The 26,996-nt window shown below is 36.8% G+C and overlaps 1 protein-coding gene across 20 annotated transcripts in view; it reads right to left on the reverse strand.

Annotated features, from left to right (window-relative positions):
• GPHN (gephyrin) overlaps positions 1–26,996 on the reverse strand; it is a 271,212-nt gene that overhangs the window by 144,627 nt on the left and 99,589 nt on the right. For 18 of the 20 annotated variants that reach the window (XM_050975933.1, XM_050975932.1, XM_050975921.1 and 15 more), the window contains one exon: positions 14,903–14,960. The exons of the other annotated variants lie outside the window; for them this stretch is intronic. In XM_050975933.1, the coding sequence (XP_050831890.1) occupies positions 14,903–14,960 (58 nt within the window). The remainder of the gene's footprint in view (positions 1–14,902; positions 14,961–26,996) is intronic. 20 annotated transcript variants of the gene reach the window in all.

The raw sequence follows: 26,996 nt of genomic DNA on the forward strand, positions 1-26,996 counted from the left end.
CTAAGACTTACAAATCTGTGGTTAAATATCAGGTCTATCAGGAATTCAATAATTCTGAAGCAGCAATCTTCCAAGAGCCTTTACATTTGTACCAATGAATCTAACACAGTATGTTGGTTTTGCAGCTGTAACCATCCATACTGATCAACTTGAAAAAATTCAGCCAATTTTCAAGCCACCATAGCCATTCCTTCCTGAATGTCACAGATCATTTAGTAGTCCCTTAAGTCTTTAGCTCCTGTTTCAGCTTTCACTTCTAACTCCAAAAGCAGATATATTTAGCAGGAAACTCTAAGCAATTTTTGTCTGTCACACAAATTTCAAAATATCAGCAAGAAAATGTAAGACTATTGGCTACACTAAATATATTTAATTTGAATGAACAGCATACAGCTTTCTACACTAAAAATGAACAGTGGTAAGACTTTTTTTTTTTCAGACAGAAACTTATCTACTAATTTTTTTGAGCTTGGGAAACTTGAATTGTATTTTTTGACCCTTAGAAAAAAAAAACCACTAATAACACCCATGATAAAACAGAAGCACAGGAAAATAGACTACCACTTCAATTAAATATCCTCAGTTGAAGGTCTTAACTAGCAAGTTAACATCTGGCCATCCTAATTTATAGTACTGACAAGAGAATACTATTTTGCTCAGGAAATAATTGCAGTCTAAAAGAATAAACAGACTTCACACCTTTAGGCTCCTTTTATTATTACGATGTTTTTGTAGGGAGATATTAAATTTCTCACTGACCTACTTGTACAAAAAATTTCATTAGTAATCTCTGTTCTTTGGATAGATTTCAGTGTCTGACTGAGGTCTGATAAGAAAATGTTTAATTCTTTTGCAAACTCTGTACTTTGGATGTTCCCTTCAGTACTCTGCAGATAATCTACAATGGCAAAGAGCAAAAAATCAGGCTTCCATGAAGAGTTTTGCATGAGAGAAATACCAGGGATCTAGAAATCCATTTTAAGTTAACTGTTCATACCAAAGTTTCATTTTAAATTTTTTCTAAATTTTATTTGCATTACTGAGCTACTATCCACCCTATGTGTAAAAGAAACTTGTTATTTGTCAGTGGGCTTGATGCATTGCATCTTATTCCTGATCTTGAAACCCACATGTTGAAGTGATTTAAGCATGACATGAAATATGCAGTCAGAGAAAAAGTGGTGCCCCGTGTATTAATTTGAAGAACTGTGTTGTGAATACTGATGATGTACCCAAAGACAGGCCATGAAGCTGGTGAAGGATCTGGAGCACAAGTTTTTGATGAGGAGCTGCTGAGGGAGCTGGAGGTGTTTAGCCTGGACAAAAGGAGGCTCAGGGAGACCTTACCATTCTCTACAACCACCTGAAAGGAGGCTGTAGAGAGGTGGGGTTCTGCCTCTTTTAATAAGCAACAAGGAATAAAGAATAAATAAATTGCATGCTTATTTCATATAATATTAAAAAACTTTACTTAAGAAGAATGGCAGCCATTTGAAGTTCTGCCAGGGGGGTTAGATTGCATCTCATGAAAAATGTCTTCACCAAAAGGGTTACCAAGCATTGGAACAGGCTACTCATGGAAGTGGTGGAGTTGCTCTCTCTGGAGGTAATTAAAAGACATACAGGGAGCACTGGGAATGTGACTTGAAGGTGACCTTGGCAGTGTTAAGTTTAACAGTTAGACTTGATGATCTTTAAGGTCTTTTACAACCTAAATGATTCTATGACAGAACAAAATCTTAATTAAAATGACAATAAAGGATAAAATGTGAAAATAGCTGATCACATGTTAATTCCGTGTTTCATACATCTTCAAAATACGTAATTATAAGGACAGTAAGAATATTGCCTTTGGTTTTCTTTCCCTAGGTATTTAGCTGTTCTCAGAAGGCAATATAAGTGCTCAATCTTTTCATTGGCAGAGATCCAGCAGACTGAACTAAAAAAGCTTTTCAACAAAAAGCTACTCTGAAATTAGCTATTTATTCTACCAGTGAGGAAAAGCCTTTCTTTTTCCAGTTTGTACATTCTGAAATTGCCATGGTGTTAGATGAACTGCAACATCATCAGCTGTTTTTCCTGTTGCAAAACTAGGACTCTGTTAAAATACTATTTCTCCAAATATAGGATTGATTTTTAAAGAGTTTAAGATACTGAAATTGTGCAACCAAACACTGAAATTCAAAATATTCTGAATGTGCACACACATATTAAAATCTATATAAAATTTTACATGTTTCATATAAAAATTTTAAATATAATAACACATGGTAAAAATGCCTGAGTATCCAAACACATGAGGTGTAGCTCAGTTGTTTAAATTAAAGCAAGATAGTAAAAGTAGGGAACTGTGTCATTAGGAAGAAAGCTTCATGCCTGTGTATCAGCTATTGGCTAAATGATCAAAATGTTTGTACAAAGCACTTTTAATAATCAGGTCTGCAGAAAATATTTAATCCCCAGAAAACTCAGACTTTTCCATTATCTGTGAGATTTGATTTCTTAGTTCTTTTGCTGAGTGTCTCAGAAGTCAACTCTGTAGTGGGTATAAGGTTTGCAAAAGCTTTAATTACACTGAGAGCATACTACTTCACAAATATTCTTTTTTTTCATTTTCAAAACATAATATCTTTAGATTTCTCACCAACATATGCATTCACAGTTTCTAGCACTTAGAGGCATTTGGCACTTTTGTATGTAAAGCAGTTCTTCATAGCTCTCTGATCTTAAACTTGGTCACCTTTCCCTCAAAACAGCCTGACCATAATTGTGTGCTGTCATTTAGAGACTCAAGATACTCCCTAAAACTCAAGTGTTACTTTCAGTGTCCCAAATGACAGCCAGCTGTATTTTTACACATTGCCTGTTTTACGTAGCATAATTTCTTAGAAACAATTATTAAAATACAGAAGACACTCCAAATAAATAAAGAAGGGCTATTTTCTGCTTTGTTAAACAAGGAGAATTTTAAAACATCTTGATGTTAAACTCTTGTCTTCCTAAGGTATCCTCAGATACATAGTTTCATTTTCCAGAGTGATACATCTTGGGTAATGCTCACTCATTTAAATTACGTTCAACTACCAAGAGCACAGAAGAACCCTTTAAAATGACAGAACTGAGCAGTACAAATTTCCGTAGGGGATCAGCCCATTTGTTAAAAGAGAGACTGATGTGATCATGCTACTGAAGCTACTCAGAGAAAATGTTATCATATTTGTATGTTAAAATCAAGGGTATTTTCATAGAGCATAACAGTAACAAAGCAGGTGATAAATAGAGAAAATAAAAATGTCATTCTATGCAGAAATGATGAAACAAGTATATGTGTTACCTTTGTAGTCTTAGGACCCCACCTAATCTTGTCGTAATGATGAGGCAGCTGAAATTGAATGCAATAATTTCTGCCAGAACAATGCTAGAAATTTTTATGTATTTTTAATAAGAATGTATTTTAAAAAGTGAAATTATTCAACTACTCCACCTTTAACTGAACTTAGATGATTTGATGGCATTCCCTCCCTTATACCTTTTCCTTAGGACAACTGAGCCACAGAATTTCCAAAATCCTACTATAACTGAAAAGTAAAGAATCAGTATTATAGTATATAATACCAAAATGCTTCCCATTTTATCATGGCAGAATCCAGAAAAGGAGCATATCAAAACCATAAGGGAAATGAAAAGGAAAACATCAAGCTTTTATCTTACATGAGTCCTTAATTTGAAAAGAATTGTTTTCTTGGTCTAAATAGGTGCATGCTAAGACATCCTTCAGTAGTGTGCTCCAAGATAATCCAGAAGAGCAAATATTATTACTTCAGACACAACAAATTACATCATTTGTCTTGCAAACATTCTGTTTGGTAAAGCACATAATCTTGCACCCAAATATGCAATACTACTGTTGTCCAGTCAAATACTTACTCAGTGTTTTCTACACACACCATGGCAAAACTAATTGGCTTGTGCTAGAACCACAGCTCTCTGAGATAATTTGTCCATATCAATCCCACTTCCTTAAGGATCTGATGCCTCCACCCAAGATGCACTCTGCTCTTGTGTCTTTCCTTTTCTTATATGGTGGCATCGCTTATTAGGTCCCTTGGGTAAAAACCATGAAAATAAATAGTTCCACAAATTATTGAGCAAAAAAACTAAACAGCAGATAAAATACAGTGCTTATGAATATTAATGGACACAATAAGGCTTTTTATCTTGGAAAAAACTCCAACAAAAAATAGAGGAAGTTCCTGGGAAAACTTTTTTATCATGATACAGAAGCAAATCTTAGGGGAAGAATTTCTTTCAGCCTGATAACATATCTGCTGGACTTCCTTCCTTAAAATTGTTGCAATACAATATTTTTAATATGGAATAGACCAATGTCTGAGGGTGCAGGGGTTGTTTAGCCTGCACAAGAGGAGTCTCAGGTGGAATCTTACTGTTCTCTACAGCTGCCTGAGAGGGGACTGTAGCTAGGTAGGGCCAAGTCTCTTTTCTCAGGTAACAAGTGACAGGACAAGAGAAAAAGGCATCAGGCTGCACCAGGGAAGGTGTAGATTGGTTATAAAGCATTGGAGCAGGCTGCCAGAGAAGCAGTGGAATCACTATCTCTGGAGGTATTTAAAAGACATACATGGGGCACTTGGGGACATGGTTTGGCAGAGGACTAGGCAGTGCTGGGGTTGATGTTTGAACTGCATGATCTTTGAGGTCTTTTCCAACCAAATTATTCTATGATCCACTGTAGTTCAGGGATAAAATATTCGAATATACATTATTGGAGGCTAAATGCTCAAAAATTCTTTACTGATGAGGTAGATGATCAAACCATTTGGAGACTACTGGTCTAGAAAATTGTTTGGTTTTTTCTTTGAATAGTCTGCCAGAAGGGCTGGGCACTCTCTAAGTACATAGCTCAGACAACAGTTTCACTAGTAACAAGGGTACTGTATTATGAAGCTCACATCTGGAACCTGACATGCTGTGTTACGGGAACACAAGGGCTGGCTGAAGGCTTGGGACACATCCACCACAGCCTATTAGTACAAAACAGCCCTTTTAATACCTCTCTGCTTAACAGACTTTGGCTCAGATTGCAGAGTAGCCTTTGATCATATGAACTGGAATCCTTTCAGACGAAACTTAGTTGGAAGACGGACTTCAGCAGCATGTGTGATCTACTCCAGCTGTTAACAGGCACACAGAACAATACCAGAAGTAGTTTGAAATAAAACACATCAAAGAACATGTGATGTATGCTGGATCTCCAGCACCACATGCTTTACTTTATAGAGAGATGCGTTTTATTGGTTTGCGTGACTTGGTAACACAGACGTGACTCAAGATAGATGTTCAGTTCTTGGCACCAAGGACAGGGTGGCTAGGGCTAAGGCAGGCATTTTTAAATGTGTCTCTACACACTTGGCTATGATTTTATTTTGCTGGAAGACATCCATTTCCTGAAGCCTTTAGGACACCAGTTAAGCCAACATTCCAGCTCTGCACAATAGGAGATGAAAAGAGCCACTTACCCAACATACTCAATAAAACATAGAATCCACTTCTAATTTTTCATTTTACATCGGTGCTCAGACACAGCTGAGTCATCAGCACAAAATCTCATCTAGACCAATCTTGTGCCACCGATAAAAGAAAGTATTTGGGCAAATAAAATGCCTCTAACCACAGTTCAACATGTCAATACTTTTATATCATTCCCGTATGATATCTCCTTGAAGGAAGTTGTTTTTTGGTTTTCTGTTAAAAACATTTCATGTTTCATATTCTGTTTTAGACAGTGGACCTTATACATGACAGGGTCATGAATAGGACACCACAAAAAACCTAATTAATTATCATAATTATCAAAGAAGTTGAATGGGGTGCAATCACACAGTGAAGTACTAAGCATTTTTCTATTAATACAGTTGACAAACTTGCATGTCACAGGGAAGCTTGTGTAGTTTTTGGTGTCTTCCTACTGTGGTTTCCAATCACATCTTAAAACACAACCTTAATAATCTGAAAACATGATGAAAGCAAAATAAACTACACTATTCTGGCAGAATTATTTGCAGTCTACCAGTTGCAAATCTTTTTCAGGAAAACATGGTGTATTAAACTGGCTTCTGCTGTGCTGTGTGTGTTCTTTTTTCCCCTCTTACAATCAGTGCATTATCAACCAATAGAAAAAACATAATCAAAACTTTGGCACCTGCTTTCAGGCAGTCTTAAAATTTGCATAAATTAAGAATGAGAGTTAATTTTAAAAGTGCAGTATAAATAAATAAGGAAGAATGTTGCTGAAGTGCAACCAAATGTGCCACTTGTGAACATTTCTGTCCCAGTCTCTTTATCTGTTCCTCACATGAAAGTGCTTCTATAAATTAGATGATTTTTATAATCTGACTCTAAATATTTTTCAGTGCTACTGTGCCATTTTTGTGATGAAGTGACCAGCCCTTCACATGCACTCCTACATGCTGTGGCACTAAAGGCTCATGCACAAGACACAAAGCTCAGTGTTTTGGTCTTGGTTCCTGTCTCCTCAGCCCACCCCCATGGCTCCCATGCCTCTGCCCCTTCAGCTGCTCTTGAACACGGAGCTAACAGTACCCACCTCAGCACACTGCTCAGCCCTCACTCTTGGATCATAGCAGCCTAATTAGAGACTTCTATTTTATATGCAAATTGGAATTGGGGACTTTTTCACGTCTCCTATACACACCATTTAACATTATTCTCTGTTGAATTTTATCAGATGGTTTGTTACACAACTACTCAGTATTTTAATGTCCTTATTTGCAGTAATATTTCATTTTTCTGCAAGTAATCATTTTCATAATTCAATACGATACAAACTGTAAATAGCTGTACAACTGAGGGTTAATTTAAAAAAAATACAAACACCAAACCAAAAAACCCTAAACAACACCCCTGATCTCTTTTTCCCTATATACAAAGAACCAGCATATAGAACTCGAAGGTTTGGGGTTTTTTTTAAAAAAAGCAAACCAAAACAATCCAGCTGCCCTTTTCACTTATATATACAGGTCCAGCATTCACCTATTGCAACACTCATAAAAAGAATATATTTCAGAAATAAATTTACCACAAGAAATGAACATAATATTGATCTCCCTCAAACTCAGTCAAGTCCTTAATTACTTATGTCATTATCAGTTTTGATAGGATAACATTAAGTTTCCTTCATAGACCTCAAGTAAGAATAATCAGAATGCTTTCTTACAGGGTAAGAAAACCAACCAAAACTTAATGTAACAGGTCACGTGGAAAATTATTAGGGCTTTTATATAAACTTGATTTACTTAAACACTTGCCAAAAGCCATTTGCTGCTTAATGAAGCTGAGCATGTTTTCTCCTCTCATTCATGCTAAGTGACATCCCATTTAAGAAATTACTTTTCCAGTGAGAACAGAAGGCATTGAAAACATTGCTCAGTATAAGGAGTCAGATGAAAAGTACAAGAGACTGTGTTAGAGCTGGTCAGAAGATGCCCTAGGAAACAACTAGGTTTCAGGTGATGGCTGGTACAAAGATATGTATTTAGCAAAAATGGAAAATGAAAGAAAGCCAGGAGGAATTTAGACAAAATTGGTTACTACAGCCACAGAGAGAGGCAGAGGCAGAGATATTTTTTTATGCTGGAAAACAAGGGATTTAAATTCCTGTTTCTAACATATTTAATTAAGAAAGACTGAACAGACAAACAGGTCTGTGGTAATGAAAAATCTGATACACATTAAGGGCAACAGCTTAAATGCTGGGCAACCAGAAATGCTCAAAGGATGAACAATAGGTTTGTCTTGTAAATTTACTTACAGCTATTTTTGTTCTCTCTTTGTAGGAGAAATACAGAACTATCTTGCTTTAGAAAGTAAATAATAATATTTCTAAAATGATTTTGTCTTGTTAGCTTTGCATTTCAACTTCAAAGGATGCACGGTCTTCCTGGCCTTCCCTTCCCCATGTGGCAATATTCCATGATCTGCAAATCACAAGCTAAACTTTTGTATGTTCATAAGACTAAAACACACAATAGAAAATGCATTCATTTAAATTCTACTCACATTAGGGGACAGGAATTTATAACAATGCTTCAGCATTTTCTATATTCAAGACAGCCTGGAAGAGCAAGGTAACTTGGTGAGGTGGTCTCACCTGTCATGTCTAGAGACATGAAGCCTCTGAAGCCACAAAGCCCAGGCAACATAAGATGGAAGACAGCAGGAAAACAAAAAGTGACAATTCCTATTTTCACGTGGAAAGTTAGTGAGTATACCCTTTCATCCAGAATGCCTGGCCATTTGATGCCCTTGCCAGGGAAGCAGAGAAATATTTTTGACACATTCAGCAGTCCTAGATCAGAGTTTGATAGACACTTCAGCCACCTCTCATTTTACATTCTTTTTGTAAAGGTGGCTTTTTCTTTGATTGAGAGGCTGTGATTGCAGGGAGTATCCATCACCCACAGAAGATGAGAGAAACAGATGAAAAGCCCCTTCAGTGTGGGCTCCCTGGGGAGTTTCTATACAGAAACTTGAGATAGCAAAAGTTATAGCATGGAGAGCAGTCACGTCCTCCAAGCAAAAGCAGTCTCAAACCTATCAGAGCAGAAACAATCCAAAAGTCAAAACTGATATTCACAACTACTAATGGCTTCATAGGTGGGGGAAAAAAAAAAATCCCACAACAGAAAAGGCCTTCTTATGAAACACTCATATTTCACTGGTGTGAGACTGTGCCTGGACTAGTCAGGCTTGCACAGCCATGCTTGGCACCAAAAGTCTAGAGTCAGAACCTAACCTAATACAGACTGCACTTTCCAGAAAAAGGGGAAAAATCAGTTTTAGACAAAATAAAACACAGATCAACAAAGGGCTCATGAGAACAAAAAATGACATAATACAACAGATAAGGAAATCACAGTCTAGGAGCAACACAATATGATTCAACATAATATAAATAATCAGCCGTGGACTAGAACTACAAGAGTGAAGCACAAATGCATGGCCATTATTAATACTGCAGGGATTGCAAATCTCTAGCTTGTAGCACAAATGCATCCATGTGGACGAAAAATTAAAGGAAAGTAAGTTTTTATTTTAAATAAAGTTTTGGACAATTTTGTCACATAATCCCACACACAAAACTTTAGTTCTCTCTCGCATGGAAACAACATCTGTAACAACAGATTAATTATTAAGGATTAATACAGCAAGTAAAAACTCAGTTTTTTGTCATCTAAACAATGACGTGGCTTGAAAAAGAACACTAGTCAGTGATTGACTCTGCTAATTCAGGATTTGGAAATTAACTCAGGAAGAAATTTGTGTGTACATCAGGTGAAATTTGATTACAGGATAATACGATGAGACAAAATTGTTTCAGCTTAACACATCCCACTTCTCAATTGTCCCAGTTAGATTCACGTCCATAAGAAAGTCTACTTCATGAAAATCCAAGAAGCAAGTAGGAAAACCAAATCTGCAAGTTTATCAGGGATTTCATATACTAAGTTGACATCTCACTGTCAATTTTTGTTACTGGTTAGGACGTTTGCAAAAGGTTTTAGAAACTTTCTTTCCCTAGATGCAGGAGTATAATTAAGTGTTCACTGGATGGTCAGACTATGAGTGCACGTTAAGAGACGCAGAAGACAAGCCCTCAGTTTTAGTTAACACACATAACTAGCAAGCTAATGGAATGACATGTGACATGACTGTCATATATACCCTTTAAATCTTTTTAAACTTGTATCTGTAAGCTTTAGAGTTTATGGAGATGCTACTTGTTAATTCCCACTAGACATTCAATGGATAATACCCTTTTATGTCACGCTTAGTAAGAGCCCTTGTGCTGTGAGTTAGTAATTATAATTTGAGACACAGAAGAAGGAAAACACGGGCAGAAAAACTGAGAACCAGACTTGTCATTCCTGCAAGGTAAATAGCAAAGTTTCTTGGTGCTTTAGGATTAGTGGGAGTACACATTTCAAACAGCTTGAGCCTCTTCAAAAAACTTATTCTGAGTGGGCAAACCTTTTTGTTTGTGCTGGATCCAAACAGATATAGGAGCAACAATCTCAACATTATCATCAAATTCTGATGCCTCCCAACATCTTTGGAGAAACTTTTTGTAAAGCACTTGGCCAGTGCTGATACACTTGGCAGGAGAATATCCATACAGTGATGAAGTAAATCAGACCCAGGACTTAAACTCCTATGCAAAACTGGGATGAGAGCACACCTCCTTTTTCATGTAAAGCAAGGCTGATTCTGCAGAAGATGCAAAAAATATTTAAACACTGCCCTACTCTCCAGTATGGAAACACAAACCCAGTTTTGGGACATCTAAATATTTTCAGGCACAACCCTTTTCTTGTGGACTATCCACCACAGTAGTTACAACTACTTTTCCATTGTGCTTTTTTTAAATATGGGACTACAAACTGGCATTTGCTGACAAATTGCAACTTATTTTTGCCACATGTTGATAATTATGAAAATGCTTTGATGATGATTAGGCCATCATCTCTTGGCTGCAGACAAAGTTTGTATGAGTTTCATCAGCTACTCTTCTCAGCAAAAAAAAACAGATTCTGGGATACAGCATTATGTAGGTATATGACACCACAAAGTTGGCAAACCAAATGATTTCTGACAAAGTTTTGGAATAGACTGATTTAAATTGTAATCATATCAAAGCTGCCTATTTTTGATGGCAGGGAGTACAGCTTTGCTCTGAAATACATCTCACTGACACTGAAATCAACTTCCTTTGTTTCTAAGATGTTCCTAAAAATTACTGTGTGGAAAAGTTAAATCTTTTCAATTCCTAGGTCATATAGGGCAACTGCCCTCTCAAGAAGACACAGCACTCACCATTTCCTTTCTGGCTACTTCACTTTCCCTCATAGTTTTTATCATTATTTACTCCTGGATCATTATCACTGGAGTCTACCTTCTCAAAGGCTGAAGATAATCTGAGAAGAATGCACTTCAGTTGTGCATAAAAATTTTCATATATTAAACTCTTAAGTTAACACACACTCCTAAATAAAAAAAGAGAGCTATCCTACCATTATTCAGGGAAAAATGCCTGTAGTTCTAAATGCAGCCTTGAACACTTTATGCATATAAGTTTTCATTAAAATAGTATCTGTAGAAGAATTATGAGTGTTCCTTGAGGAGCATAAAGTGTGTCTCTGTGTGAAAGGGTAGTTAATGGAATTAAAAACCCCCTCCCATCTTGCTCCAGAACTGCTTTACATCTAATTTACAATTTATAACCAGTACTAACAAAATATTTCTAACAAGATTTCTTAAAACTAACTACCACAGGAGGCAATCACTTAACTTTATTCCCTACACTGGAATATCTGTCTCATGCCACAAATATTATAGGAATGAAATGTTCTGGCAATGTCTTTCTTGTGCATATTACTTTCATGAATTAAGGACCTGCTACAAAACCCATTTCAGGTCTTGAGATGAGATGCATGATATGTCTACATGAAAAGTATATATGAAAGCACATAAAAAATTCAACACAAAGCAATTAAATTTCTTTCTGCTCTTGACTTGCAAATCCTGGCAAAACAAGTTGGGTTTTATTTAGGAATCTGTTAAGGAGTGGTTTTCTCATTCACTGAGTCTTTTTCTATAATAACCACACTTCACCACATCTTATATTTCCTTTATAATGGCAAAATGTGGAAATCAAAAAGGCCATATCTCATGGTACTATAAACCATAAGGCATAAGATGAAACTGTTGACATAAATCTATAGGCAGATCACATAAACTTTCCCTAATCTGTAACAGCCATAAATTGCTCTTTATTCTTGAGACAGTCTCCATGTTCTCCATCAAAACCAGTGTTGCCTGACAGGCTCACCAGGCCCCTTGCACACAAAATCATTTGGCTTGGAAGACCTTTCCTTAGGCACATTCTATAACAGTGGGTGAGGAACAAGGCTGAAATCTGACAATGCTTTTTTGACAGTTTGAAAAGCTTCCTGCTTGCAGGATGAATATTCTGATGAGAATAGAAGTCTAGAGGAAGTTGAAACAATGACACTTTCTCAGGAATGTGCTGCAGTTTCTATATTTACTGTCTTCACCAGTTCTGGAAGTATTTAAAACCAGCAGGTACTGAAAATGAAGTGACATTGCTTTAACTGGTGTGGAGGAATGACAGGAATGCAGATGGTAGTACATCCATTTACATCCTGAAAGCTTCTTTTATTGAAGTGGATCATGTGATAGAGGACATAGCTACCTTCTAGAAGATTTTTCAGGGGGGAAACCTGAGATGACATCTAGGTAAAGCTACCTGTTGAGTGTTCTCACTTTGGAAACCCCACTTTTGTCACCTACCTGTGACAAAAATCTAGGGAAGGTAGGTTTCAAGACACTTTGTTTCAGGCTGATCCAGATGCTGTGGAACTGTAGTGGTGATGGGTTCCATACAATCCTTTCTAACCTTGGCATGGTCATGAGATTAGTTAGGGTACAAGTTATCACTTCTGCCATAAGTACTCCTCATTCATATGCCTGCAATAGTGTTCCACCCAAGATGAGTTTCATGAATTAACAAAATCAATACATTGATTTTCCTCAGAAGCTATCCTGAGCTGCAAAAGAGGTTAATCTGCCACCTTTCCTAGAACACATGCAAATGCTAAGAGACTTATTTATTTGTCAAAATAGCTACTGGTCTCTGTCTGATGAAGTTCCTCCTTTCCCATTTAAGAAAGCAGTTTACTTTTTAAGGTCTATCAGAAAACATGAAAATACAACTTGCATAAATATAATTCAACAATCCATCAAGTTAAACAGATTTTATAAGTGAAGCTATTCTTTTTGCCTATTTCATCAAATTAGCTTCCTTAATATTTCATGTTTAAATGGGGGAGAGATAGTTGTGAAGCAAAATAGCTGAATTAAGGTGCATGGAAGAAGATTCTGTTCTCTCTAGAAGCAAAATTCCAGTAAGCTGATTTGCCTTCTATTTTCTCCTCACTCCTTTTTCTACTCAAATCAGCTAGGAGAGCCTTTTAGATGTTAAAACTACCTCCTACAATTACTGCAAGGACACTCCCTCTCGCTGTTTACCAGCTGCTATTCAGAATACATATGGACAAAATAATACTTTTTGATATCCAATATATATTTGTCTTGGTGTCTTCCAGTAGTGCACTTTTTAATATAAATAACATATTGCAGTTTGAGAAATTCAACCATTTAAAGTGTGGGAAGTGGCCTGACTTCCAATACAACCTTAAAACCCCACTACCTGAACAAGACAGGACAGCTACCAGAAACAAGTAAAGGGAAGGATTCTTCCCCAGCACTTTAAATAGCTCTGACTTTGAACAATGAAATCCTTTTCCACACTTAGATCCTGGCACAACTGAGACTAATGAGTAACCCATCCTTTGATGCTTCTCAGGATCTCAAGCACTTAAACACCAGCTAAATAAGAAAAGGCTGAAAATTCAGAACTGGTCTCCTAGGCAGGTGAAGATTCCTGTGACTACTAATCTAGCAGTAAGTTCCTACAAGAAAAATTATTTCTTATCTCCCAACATTCAATTTTTCTTTGTTCACTGAACCCAGTTAAGTACGAAGAAGCCAGAAATATCAGCTTTCTTTATCTTCAACAGTAACAAAATATCAGTGGTATTGGTTTTCTTATATTAAAGTAAAAAGATTGTGGTTTAGGGCTTTTGTAATTTTTAAAATAGTTTTGGAGCATTTCTCTAAGCATCATGAAAATACCATTATTTAATTTTGAAAGCCTTCTTTTGTTTCTTTAATTCCAATACCAAGGTCTGAATAGTGGATCTACCCAGTAATAAATCATGCTCCCCTTGATAAAATTCAGGATAGAGAAGTCCATGAATTTTAGATTACAAAAATAAATTTTGATGATGATGGTGTGATAACTTTGACTGATGCAGATACTGCACAGTGACTGCCTGTGGCTTGCTTGCAGTGGGTTTGATACTAATTGAAGAGGAATAAATTCTCACCATTTGCACACTGTAAAGTCATGTCTACATCAGATATTATACAGTCACTTCCCTTCACAGGATTTTACAAATATTCTTAATTCTCTTTGCACAGCTGAAAAGGAGTATGTGAAACAGCACAGTGTAAGCACTCACAATGAGCAAGCAGCATGTCAGACTGACCTACTAACAACCAAATGAGGAATCAGCTACACAAACTCTGCTATCAGATCCAGGCCAACGTCCCCCCAGTACCCAACTTTCATTCCACTGAAAAACAGAACTGACACCAACTGCTGAAACACGTTTCAGGAGGGGACTTGGCTAAAGTGAGTTTTGTTACAATGCACATTACTTTGAAAATAACCATCAGTACTTATTGATATCACGACTCAAAACCAAAGAGTTTATAACAATTTTTTGAGCTTATACCAATTTTTTGACTTCATACTATCCCCTTCATAAGACAGGCAATATTGAAAATATGGATGTGCTTTAGATCTCAAAAGCAGAAGATCGCTATATAATTTTTTTATTATGAAACTATAACTCAGTGCTCATCATAGTTCTCCATCTGCCTTCAGGTAGCAAAACAGAAATAGGTTGAATTACACAGATTTCTGGCATCAAACAAATCCTGCTGAAGTCAGCTTAAGCTGAAGGTAAACTGTATTTGTAAAAAAAAACTAAAATTCTATTTTAGATGCAGAAATATGGATCCAATAATTTTACTTAAGACACTTTCCTCTCTCCCCTATGATACACTTCAAAGCAAGGAATAACGTGGCTTTTTAATATAACCTTTCTGTAATTTTCCAAAGAAAGAAATTCAGTGTTGAAAAGCAGTAATACTGTACCTTGATTTCTTCTATTTCATCTGGCACTATCTTGTATGCAGATATAGTCCCACCCAACCTGAAATCAGGAAAAAAAAAAGTTCTCAAAATCAGTAACAGAAAATATAGTTTGTTAACAGTCTTATGACTTGTTCCAAAACACAATATTCCTCCTAACAATTTAGAGGTAAAACCCAGCAAGTCCCAAATCAAATGCAAAAAAACCCCTTTCTTTATCCAACAAAAAATCCGTTTGTGATTAACATAAATACTAGAAACAAGGTATCCATCACCTTAACAATTAAGTCAGCCAAGCAAAATTACCATCATTAGGATGGTTTTTTTTATATTAATGGCAATCATCATATCCTATGATTTCTTGTTGATTGTCTAAGGCACACGGAGGAGTTTAAGTATTTAAAGACTGAAGCACTTTGTGCAATTTCACTATGCTGCTACACAGTCGGAAATGCATCCAAATATAATTCTAGAAATTGATTTTTTTTAAATTAAATGTGCATGTACAGACATTACAAATCACACAGACTCTACAGCCCCCATGTTTGAAAAATCTCTGCAGTTAATGATTGGTAATAAAAAGTGGGTGATGGGTAATAGCTGGAACTGACACAGAAAAAATAGAGTTTTGTCCTATGGAACTCCTGAAAAGTCCTACAGAACTCACTGAAATTACTTTTTGAAATGCTGCAAAAATCCTGGTAAAGAACAGTTCACATACTGAAGATGTATGAATAGCATGTACTATAAATGGTGGTTAATGTTACATTTTGCCCAGAGACATGCAGACATGGCTTCTCTTATTTCATGAAGCAGCCTCATCGATGGTGACAATTCAGACCTAAAAATATAAGTGCACTAATGACCTCCTGCTGGCTCTACACAGCAATACTACCCATTTTCTGGATCCTACAAAAATGGAAGTTACATAAGAAACTGTTTTTTGTAAACCAGTAGACACCTATCAAATGTGCATTGAATTATCTCCCTATTATTGGAATTTTTCTTTCTAATTGTCAGCAGTTCTACACAGACGCATTTTCTTATATCTTGAAATTATTATAAATATTGTTCAGTCAAGTGAAAAAGAGAAGAAGAGACTAACACACAAAATACATGAAGATTTTCCACCTAAGTCCTGCCTTTCCATACTTCTCTGGTAAATGAACTGTTTGAAGGTTTTACATGGAGGATGAAGTGTGCATAGGATAAGTCTGAGGTCCATCACTGCTCCAGGTAACATCAGCTGTGATTTCCAAGGTAAAGGCAGGGCTACATGCAAACCCATCATGGACAAAGAGTGTAGCAATGATTCTTTCCAATTTCCTCTGCAACTTCCATTGCTGCTATTCATTAAGTGAGCTTAAAGTTGGAGAGGACTCAAACTTTTTTTGCCAGTGCAAGTACAAACATGAACTTTTATTTTTCATGACTTTTGTTCAACTGGTGCTTCTAGGGATAGCTACAAGAAATTGGCTTTAGCATCACAACAAAGGATTGCTTCGTCAAACCACAAAAAGCAGTGGCTCAGGTGGCACCTTGACATTGCACCTGACCAGTCCCACAGCTACTGGAATGAGGTCCAGAAGAAAGAAACTTTCATGTGTTTCTTTGAGATCCATTCCTGGCTGCATTTTGGAGTACCCCAAAAATCACTGACTTTCTATCTTCTAGCAGAAGGAGAATACAGAACCTCTACTGCCAGCACTCCAGCAATTTGGAATTCCACCTGGCACATTGCTTTTTTGGCCACCCTTGGCATAACTATTTAGAACTTGTTTGGAATATCAGAAAAAAAAAATCAAAATAATTGACTCAGTAAACTCATCTGACTCACACCATTAATCAGCACCACTATGCAAATAATTCTGCAAAGTTTTGTGTTAAGAATTTAACAAACTCTGAATCTGCCAAGTTGCAGCTCAAATGGTACCACTCTTAAAAACTAAAATGTCAGCTACCACATTTCCACATTTTTGAAAGAGAAAGACATATTAAAAATTATGTTACTGTTTAAATAAACAATCTCTCACTGATAGCTCCAGCTCACATATCTCTTAGTCCATTTACAGTCCTACACTGACATCTTTATCTTAAAAATCCAGTCTACAAACATAAACAATAACAAATTTGAAGCTGAAAGAGAACCAGAGAACATTAATATACAATTTTATCAATGTCTCAGATTTGAAATGAAGTTTTTAAGGAAGTCTACACTCTCTTCATTTCAGAACATTGGATTTCAGTCAATCTTATAACTTCTGAAAGAGATTCACCACAGCAGATTATAGTAGCAGATTTAACTGGCGAAAGATATAAAAAAGACATTTCACTTTGTATATAAAGTTTATCTGCGAGTTTCACAGAAGTTTAAAGGCATCTCACACACTGGGAGGATGCAGCTAACACAGGCACATCCCTATTAAAAATCTCCAGCAGTCAGTTAAGTCGGAAGTGTAAGGGACTGGACAACATCGCACACAAAAGTAACAGAGAAAATCAAAAATATTGTGATGATTGCTAAGAAAAAACAGCAAAATCACAGTAAATTGAAAATCAATTCAATAATGGATATGTCCAGCTTGAGAAAATGTTCTATTGTTTCAAGTGTTTCTCTGAATTACATTTAAGTGTAACCATCAATTGTGGCCTGTCTGGAAGCTTACTTGCCATTGATTTGATTACTGATATCTGAAAGGAGAAAAGACAACGATAAACAGGAGATTTCAGCTATAGGATGATACAGAGACCATGACAGAGGGCTTGCACATGGCATATTTTTTCACTTTGTTGTGAAAAATCTCTTTTTGCAGGTTGTTTTTTTTTTTTTTTAGAATATTTTATAGTACCATTCTTAATCACAATTAAGAATCAATTCTTAATCACACAGTTTTAAGAAGTAACTGTGATCAGAAGAGTAAAGGATCAGCTAGCCTGAGTGAGTATACATTAACTACAATGGGCTTTGAATGCTAAAATATAATGCAGCAAAGAACATGTTAGAATGGCCAGAATTCAGATCACTAGGGATGCAAATTTTGTGCAGAATTACTCTTCATCTTTCATATTTTTTACTTTTTAAACAGATTTTATTACACCGCCCTCTATTTGAGCGACTCAACATCCAGCATACTCGAACAGAAATGGCATTTTCTCTCTGATAATACACACCCAACCAAGAGCAGAGCTAAATACACAGCCAGCTACTTCCAGTACACTGAAGAGATGGTCCCAAACTTCACCTAGAGAAACCTAAGGTGCAAAGTCTTTCTCTCCCAAACTGCAGTAATTTCATACTATAGCAAGACACACTAACAGTGAAATTATTTTAAATACTAGTTACCTTTAATGTTTCACTTGGATATGTGAGAGATAACCTCAAACATACCAGAATTTGTATGCAAATTTTGATGGACATCAATCTTATCAGCTCTGCATCATACCTTGAATGTAATGCAGACAGACCAATTCTCTAATCTCTTTGCAAAAGGGAAACGAAATTATTCCTAGATGTAGAAATAAAAGCTGACACAATAATAATGAAAATGCCCATTTTACACTGGGCTAAACCGGTGAAGGTGTTTGAGGCAAGGATCAGGAAAGATTAGAGAGAAATTCCATAAAAATAATCAGGAAGTATTAAATATAATTATTTTAACAAAGGTTTTAAAACAAATAGAAATGTAGTGTCTTTTTCATCTTTACAGACTGGGCTTGCTAAAGTTCACAAAAAGGATTCAGGAGAACAACAAGGTTGCTATAGCAACCTAAGAAATTAGCAAAATACAGGAAATAAATGGAACTAAGGCCAACACAGTTGTATTGCAACAGATGGATGCTTTACTATTTCACTAATTAAAGCTGAACATCAGAGAAGAGAGAAAACTACATCCAAGTTAAGGAAAGCTGAAAACCAGGAAGAACTGTGCTCAAATGGAGGTAAGAAATAATGAACCACAGCTCAAACGAAAAGTAAACTCATGACAAAACTAAAAGAGAAATAAATTTACTCTGTTACATTAATAAATTTACTCTGTTACATTATTTTAACAAGCTGAGCTATTTTCTATTTGTGTAACATCCCAAACAGTGCAAGCTGGACTTCTGGCTGATTTTCCCATGTGCCCCTCTACATATCCACGCTGGGACGGTGTCACTGGAGCGTTATTGCAGAGTAATGCTGGAGTATTATTCCATTTTGTGCAAGACACTTGTGCACTTGGACTGAATCCTTACAGGTCAGCTTTTATAATTTGAATTCTGACCAAAGTTATGAACACAATCTTTATATACAGTTCCACGTTAAGGGACTGCCATAAGAAGCTGAGCTATTGATTCATCTGTTAACTTAATAAATGAGTCACACTGAATGCAATGAAGTAAATTTTCTAAAAATAGCTTGTAGCCAGCTTGGCTGCTGTCATCTGCTGAATTTCTCCAACACCACTTTAATTAACATTAATCTTTCTTCAGATAGATCACTGTCTAAACAATATCAAGTTGTCACTAAGCCTCCCAATGAAACTCTCCTTCATCTTTTAATGAAAGAAAAACTCAAAATCCTCCACTTGGCATTTATTTCCAGAACTATCTCACAAATATATTTGTTACCTGCCATCAGGATATTCTGTCCTTTGACTGATTTATAAACTAAGTAGATTATTCAAGAGACTGTTCTTGGGAGCAGATCAAATGCCTGGGAGCCAGACTGGCTATTTCTAACTCTATGAGCATGCCCATTTTATCACAGGCTGCTGGATGAATACTTGCTACAATACTTCTGCCAGAGCAAACTGACCAAGTCACCATTCTTAGCCTACTTGTGCGGACTACCTTGATGCTGACCCCCATGATATCAACAAATCAACTGGCCTTGGATCCTCACATCCTCACAAAGTATTCCAAGGACAGAGGTAGCAGGATTTGAAAGCTTTTTTTCTCCACTACTTGCAAGCTCCATTAAAAGCAGAGAGAGAGCTCCTTTAATTGATAACTAGTTTCTACTGACCTTTGAGAAATTGTTAAAGCACCCTGAGGAGGTAGTAAGAAGGCTGCTATTCTGGGCTGCCTTCCTACACAACAGAGCACTGGCAGCTACAGCAGGCTGGGCTGCAGCTCCTGTCGCTGGCTGCTCGCCAGCAGGGAACCGTGCAAAACAGCTCCCAAAGAGCATCCTGCCCACAGCTTCACTACTCCAAGGGATTAAACTGGGTGACCAAGAGCCACCCCAGGCTTTTTGTTTCTTTTGGGGGTATTATTATTATTATTGATACTATTACTATTTGAATGGATTCAATAATTAGATCCTTGAAAACTTCCTTCCTTCCTCCCCCGGTCTTTGGCTAACTTCAACATGCTGTACAGAAAAACATCACAGAAATCAAATTATTGCAGACATGCCCTCTGTCAGTTCATGTCTCATGAACAACAGTTCTGAGATTAAGACATCACTTTACAGGATTCTCCCTCTGCCTCACCACATCCCAAAGATTCCTTGCCCACACAAAAAAAAAAAAAAAAAAAAAAAAAAAAAGAAGGGGGAAGGGATTAACCCAAAAGATTTTATTCCCTACCATATCATTTTTTTTAAGGGTAACAAGTATACCACATTTTCTGCTGCTTTCAGGCTTATTTCCCCCCCAAAAAAAGCAACAATCTACACAAAAATACTATTTTTAAGGAGGAAAGCTATCTTATTTTTCTCTTCCACCCTTCCAAGTTGGTTTGTTGCTTGGTTTTGTGGTTTTTTTGGTTTTTTTTTTTTTAATTTTACTATAGAAAAAGCAAGACTAAGTCAGAAGAGGCTAATTTTTCAGACACTTCCGGCAGGAAAATATTATCACCTCAACAGACTAATATTGGAAAAGAATAGAACAAGAATCTTTGTCCTCAACATATGTCAGAAATTAGGGATGAGGTTATATGTAGGTCATTTGGCAATCACAGGAGCAGGAGCCACTGGTCCTTCCCTTCCAGCAGAACTAATCTGACTTGATTTAACTTTGGGGAGGAAAGTTGGAACAGGTATAAAGTCTATGAATCTAAAACACACATCCCTGTGTAGCCATCCAGGCCCACATGGGCTCAGAGCTTAGTGCAGCTTTCTAGGGGGTAACTTTGCTTTACCTGAGCACATGGGGCACAGCCCTGTATGACAGCCTGGGGTAACGCTGCTGCCAGCCTGAGACACACCCATGGACACACTGCCTCCTCCTGAACACATTTATCAGTTTGCTTGCTGCCCAGCAAAGACACAGAATCAGTTTGCTTGCTGCCCAGCAAAGACACAGAATCAGTTTGCTTACTGCCCAGTAAAGACACATTTATCAGTTTGCTTGCTGCCCAGCAAAGACACAGAATCAGTTTGCTTACTGCCCAGCAAAGACACAGAATCAGTTTGCTTGCTGCCCAGTAAAGACACATTTATCAGTTTGCTTGCTGCCCAGTAAAGACACATTTATCAGTTTGCTTGCTGCCCAGCAAAGACACAGAATCAGTTTGCTTACTGCCCAGCAAAGACACAGAATCAGTTTGCTTGCTGCCCAGTCAAGACACACCAGGGCAGCGGGAAGGCACCATCACCAGAAAGTTTTGGGCTTACAGCACAACCACCCAAAACAAACAAACTGGATGAAGAGAACACTTAGAATACACTCAGAATACATACTTTTCAGTGGTGCAATTTTATTTTTTTTTAATCTCAGCATGGGGAGGGGCATTCTGTGCAAAATCAGGAGGACTGCCGAGCTTCCATGAGAAGCAAAAACTATTTAAGTTTTGATTTTTACTAAACAAATTAATTAGTAACTGCTCAAAAGTCCTATCATTAATACTTACATGCTTTGTGGCAAGAATTTGAAGCATGCAAATAGCAAATATTTTAATACATTTGAATACAATGAAATTAAGTATAAAATATGGATATTTATAACATCAGAGGTTTTTTTAAAAAAAGATTTTAGCATTTAACTAGTAAATAAATACATCATCATTTGTAATAGATTAGTTCCACCAGCTTATAGCAACTGAAATGGTCTGAGAATAATGGACTGAAGACTAATTCTGCACTTAGGATTTTCATTAGAGACTCAAAATTTTATTTATATTTAAAAGTAACTTATAAAGTCTTCCCAAACGCCAGCAGAATCTAAAATCCCTCTTGCCATGTGGACCAACAACAAAAGAGCCCACTTCTGTGCAGGATGCATGCATGTTTATGGTGCAAAGGAATGAATGTACTATGCTCCATCTGATTGGTAATCTAAATATGGAAATCATACATTAAATCAAACAGACAGAAATGTCAGCTAGATTTAAGTAAAAATGTGCTCAGTGACTTTGAAAGTTCCCACCGGGGCATCAGATGCTTGACCAGCCAGCTCATTAAACAACATGAGCAAGATTTGAAATTTCCTGAGAGAAAAAATATGCAGAAGCAGACAAAAATCATTATCACAAAACCAGTAAAATTCTCACCATTCAGACAAAGAAATGTATATTTAATATCCATGTTGGGATTTAGTCAGCAGACTGAGGACTCTAAAACACTGCATAAAAAGAGATATTTATAGTAAATGCCAAGACAATAATGTATGTTGATCTTACTTTGTCCTGTAGGAAATACCATTGTAGGGCAAAGTATGTATTTGCATTTTTTTTTCCAGCAAGTAGATACCTAAGAGAGATACAGAGCATTTGCATATATATAGCTGGCAATTGCCTGTCAGAAAATCCTCACCTTCCTCAACTGAAAGCAAAAATTTTGGGTGCTGGAGAGTGACCTTTTGCCTAGCTTGGAAGGCAGTGCAAATTAAAGGATTTAGGTGATATAAGGATTGCATTGATCCGCCTGGAAATGAAAGATTTCACTGGTAAATTACCATAGCAGCTTGTAGAAACCTAGGCAGGAAAATAAAGCTATTTTTGCTGACACTCCTATCATTGCAGTTGAGCTCTATTTGCTCCCACCCAAATCAAAAGAGAGACCATCCGAGTCAAACATTAAGAAGAGTCTGCCTATGAGAATAAGTTGACCCACAGCTAGCAGAAACCATAAAGTTAATTTTTGTAGAAATTAACATTGTCTACCTCCCCTACGGATTTATCTAACGAAAAATTAATTTTAAAAATATGGCATTTCCCGACAAACCCCTCAGGCTTTTTCCATTTATATGCTGCTCACATTCCACTACAATACTATAATTTTTTCCCAGTAACTTTAGTGCATTTTTTGCTCCTCCATTTTTAGACACTCGAGCATTGAACATGCTTGTGAAGCATGGTCAGACACACAAAGTCCATGTGCCAGTTTATGCCAAGGTTAAAAAAAAATTAAGTATTTATTTTAAAGAGAGGAAGATTGACTGAGATATGTAAAACCAGGAAATGGGACCAGCAACAAAGGAACACTTGATGTTGGAGAACAGGCTGGAAGGAATTGCAGACCACAGGTTGAAAAGTGCAGTCACAGTATTTTCTATGATTAGGCAAAAGGCATCCAGAAAATATCTTCATTCCAAAAAAATCAGAAAGAATTGAAGGTGAGAGCAGGATGATTAAAACTTGAATAAAATGTGGAGAATATGTGGGAATGGTCTGATTGTTCCAGAGTCTAGACCAAATTTTTTCTTTATAATTGAAATCACAGGGCTTATGGACAACCACCAGAACTTTCAAATTACTTGCTTTAAAAAAACCAACTTAATCCTACAATACTGAAATGACAAGAATGAGAGAGGAGTCTCAGAGACAAGCAGCATCCAGAAAGGCTAATAAACTTGTTCACACAATACTTCCCCTTCTGGAAGCTCTAACACCTTACTTTGCTCCACCACATTTCAGAGGGATGTTAACCATGAGTGTGATCCAGCATATAACTAGTGGCAGTCTTGTTATATCTATATTTCTCCATGCAGTTAAATTCAAAAGTAGAATTTGCTGGTTTTCTTTTTCCTTCATACACTAGTTTGCACACATATATATACATATATTGCCCTGTGTGGCCTAAAAGAGTGAATTAAATTCTGTTTAAAATAGTAATCCAACTCAAGGGGAGTTTTCTTAGTGTATGCTCTGTGCTGGGAATGTGAAAAGGAAAAAGAAAAATCTGTTTAGCCACAGAACGGAGTCACAGGAATAAAACAACACCAAATTTGATCTGTCTTCATACCTAGAAGTAACTTTCTATAGACAAATAGTATTACTGACAATGCTGCAAGTGAGATTTTATTGCATGTCTCACACAGTTCTCTCCCTTCCAGATAACTTCCAGTTACTTCTGACATCGTCATCATCCATATTTTACAGTTGCTTATAAAATACCTGTATAGTTCAAACTCAAGATACTGAAAAGCACTTCTTTGTTATTCATATTGGCTGTGGGTTTTTGGAACTAATTTTTGTTTTCTGTAGTTGTCACTCCCTTTTTCTTTGCATCTGATCTTTTAAATGTCAATAAAAATTTTCTAGATCAATTTGAAAACCACTTGATGTATTGCCTCTGCTATTCATGCCACAACATATTACAACCTGGCTCTTTCATTATTCAGAAACATGGGAGGCTGGGGACATGTGGATCTTGGACAACTTAAGAAGGCTTTGATTAAATGCATTCATGCATTTTGTCCCATTCAGGTCCTAAAAATAATTTCTACTTTTAATTTTTAAATAGCTTGCACAAACATAACCCATTGGCAAAATGTAACTATTTACTCCTCCTTACTTGCAAGCTTTAATTTACTTTAAGTCCCTAGCAGCTATGTTCTCCTTCCATCTATTCTGTACAATGTTCTCTTAAAAGCAAAAATAACAGTTAGGTAGGACAATCCCCTCTGGTTCCATCTTTGGAAGCCCTTCTCTCTTTTTATTGCTTCTCCTATAAATATGACTTCAGGAGGAGACTGCAAGGTTACTGAGTACACCACAGCACTTACTGTCTCATTCCTGTGGGTGACAGTGACATACCCCATAACTTCAACATGCCTCCAGCAATTCCTGAGCTGAAGAACGTGGATAAGGCAGAGATTTATCTCTTCCTCAACTTCTGCCCCAACACAGGAGTGAAAACAGAGAAGGTGAATCCTGGAGCTTACATTTCTGTAAAATAAGTAACTTCCTTCAGCACTGGCATGTTTATTCCATGTCAGGGAGGCCTGGTGAACTTGTCTAGACAAATACAGCAAAAGTGACAGGAGGTAGGTATCTTATCCAAAGCAGAGATTCAGTCTCGAAGTCTCTGCCACTTATCCGTGTATTGGGAAATCATAACCTCACAGAGGTTTAAGAACAAAAAACATAAAGCAGTAGGGACCTTTCATTTGCCAGAACATCTGTGTTGGTCTCCCTTTTCTCACAATCAATTTCATGTATCTGGAGAATAGTCTTGAAAAATGCTCGAGTGCAATTCTACCAGCAAGCGCCACACTGAGCTTAGAGGTGTTCCTAGCTATCTGAAACAGCCACTATGTAAACTGTGATCACAGAATCACACGGGAAAAGATGAAGCACTATGGATTTTGCTTAGACTATACACACAGAACCACATTATATTAATTGAAAGGCTGGATTCCTGACTAGCAATGGGCAAATGACTAACACTAACATTGCTAATACCTCCAGCAGTACTGACTGACCCTGGTGCAGAAAGGAGATCAAAGATGGTTAGGGCAAACTGGGAGTGAGGACAGCCCAGTGCATGCATGACCCTCATGGATAATGATATAAAAAACAAATACGTGAGGTTTGTGTACAGGGAGAGCTGGGCTTTGTGAATAAACCACTGTAAGAAACTGCAATGTTTCTTGTCCAATCACAATTTATTTTACTCCAAACAAGTAATTATTATGAAACCTGCCTTTTCCTTCCAGAACTAGCAATAAACACCCTCACTCTTTAGACAGAAAGAGTAATAACCAAAAAAAGCTAGTTACAAAAGCCCAGAAATAATCCCAGTCTATACTGAAATGACTTTAAGTGATACCCAAACTTAGGAACCAAGCTAAACTGCTGCATTGCATTAAGAAAGAACATTCAAAGAACTGATAGAAAAAAAACTACAGATAATGCCAGTACAATATATTTTAGGACCTTAACCTCTGGTTAAACTGCAAGATCATATTATGCAGGCAATGCCATACTATAATTGCATCACAAAGTTTTATTCTATTTTGGAATTGCCTTTGTGATCAAAGAGCTTAGAGGTAGGTGGGTGGTGCCATCAGGTCAAGCAATGGAAGAATCTCTTTCATTTAAAACATAAAAGGTAGATCTAGAAAGCTGGTGGAACAAAGACCATTTACAAACTAAAAGAAAACTCCAGATTTGGTATCTTATAAATAGTCTCCCTCCCCTCCCTCCAGCAGAATATCATGGGTAGATTCTACTGGGTTGTTCTAACATAAACTATATTGTCAGCTATATTTTCATCCAAAACATGTCAGGACAAATAGTGATGCTGTTCCTCCACAACAGCAGTCAATGCTTTAGCTCCTATTTCCTCCAGCCACATCACCTGACTTTAAATGCTCACTGATGCATAATGTTACCCTAGATAAGTGTCAAGATACATTTCATTGCTGCAGTGCCTCTATACCTTAAGCTTCTAAGAAGGCATGCTTCTCCAAATTCAGCAGTGTTTTTCAAAGCTGAGAAACACAATTACCCAGTGTACATTTAGCTGGCTTCATAAATCAGACAATAATTGTAATAAATTGCTTCTTAAAAAAGAATAGACTTCCCATGCTCTAATGATGTTTTAGTATGAAAACCAGAATATCCTCTTTCATCTTACTTAAAGAAAAGTAAATACACAGTAAAAGCATTCCCTCTCTGATTCAGCTTTGCAAATCTTATGTAATAATTTGTCCAAAATCCACTCACACCGAATTCAAAACCATTTTTAATGAAAAAATAAAATGTGGGAGAAGCCTTTTACAAATAAAAGAAAGTCAAAATTGAGTACCTAATACCTAAACATGTCCATTCCAAGGTTACCTTTCTGCCACATCTATTGACTGGCTCATAGTTCAGCTGATCTTTACTCCACAGTGGCCAGATCTTTACACTGAAGCACAGTGACTCCACTTGTGCCACATATGCC

This window comes from Serinus canaria, chromosome 5 (assembly GCF_022539315.1).
Source record: "Serinus canaria isolate serCan28SL12 chromosome 5, serCan2020, whole genome shotgun sequence".
NCBI lineage: Eukaryota > Metazoa > Chordata > Aves > Passeriformes > Fringillidae > Serinus > Serinus canaria.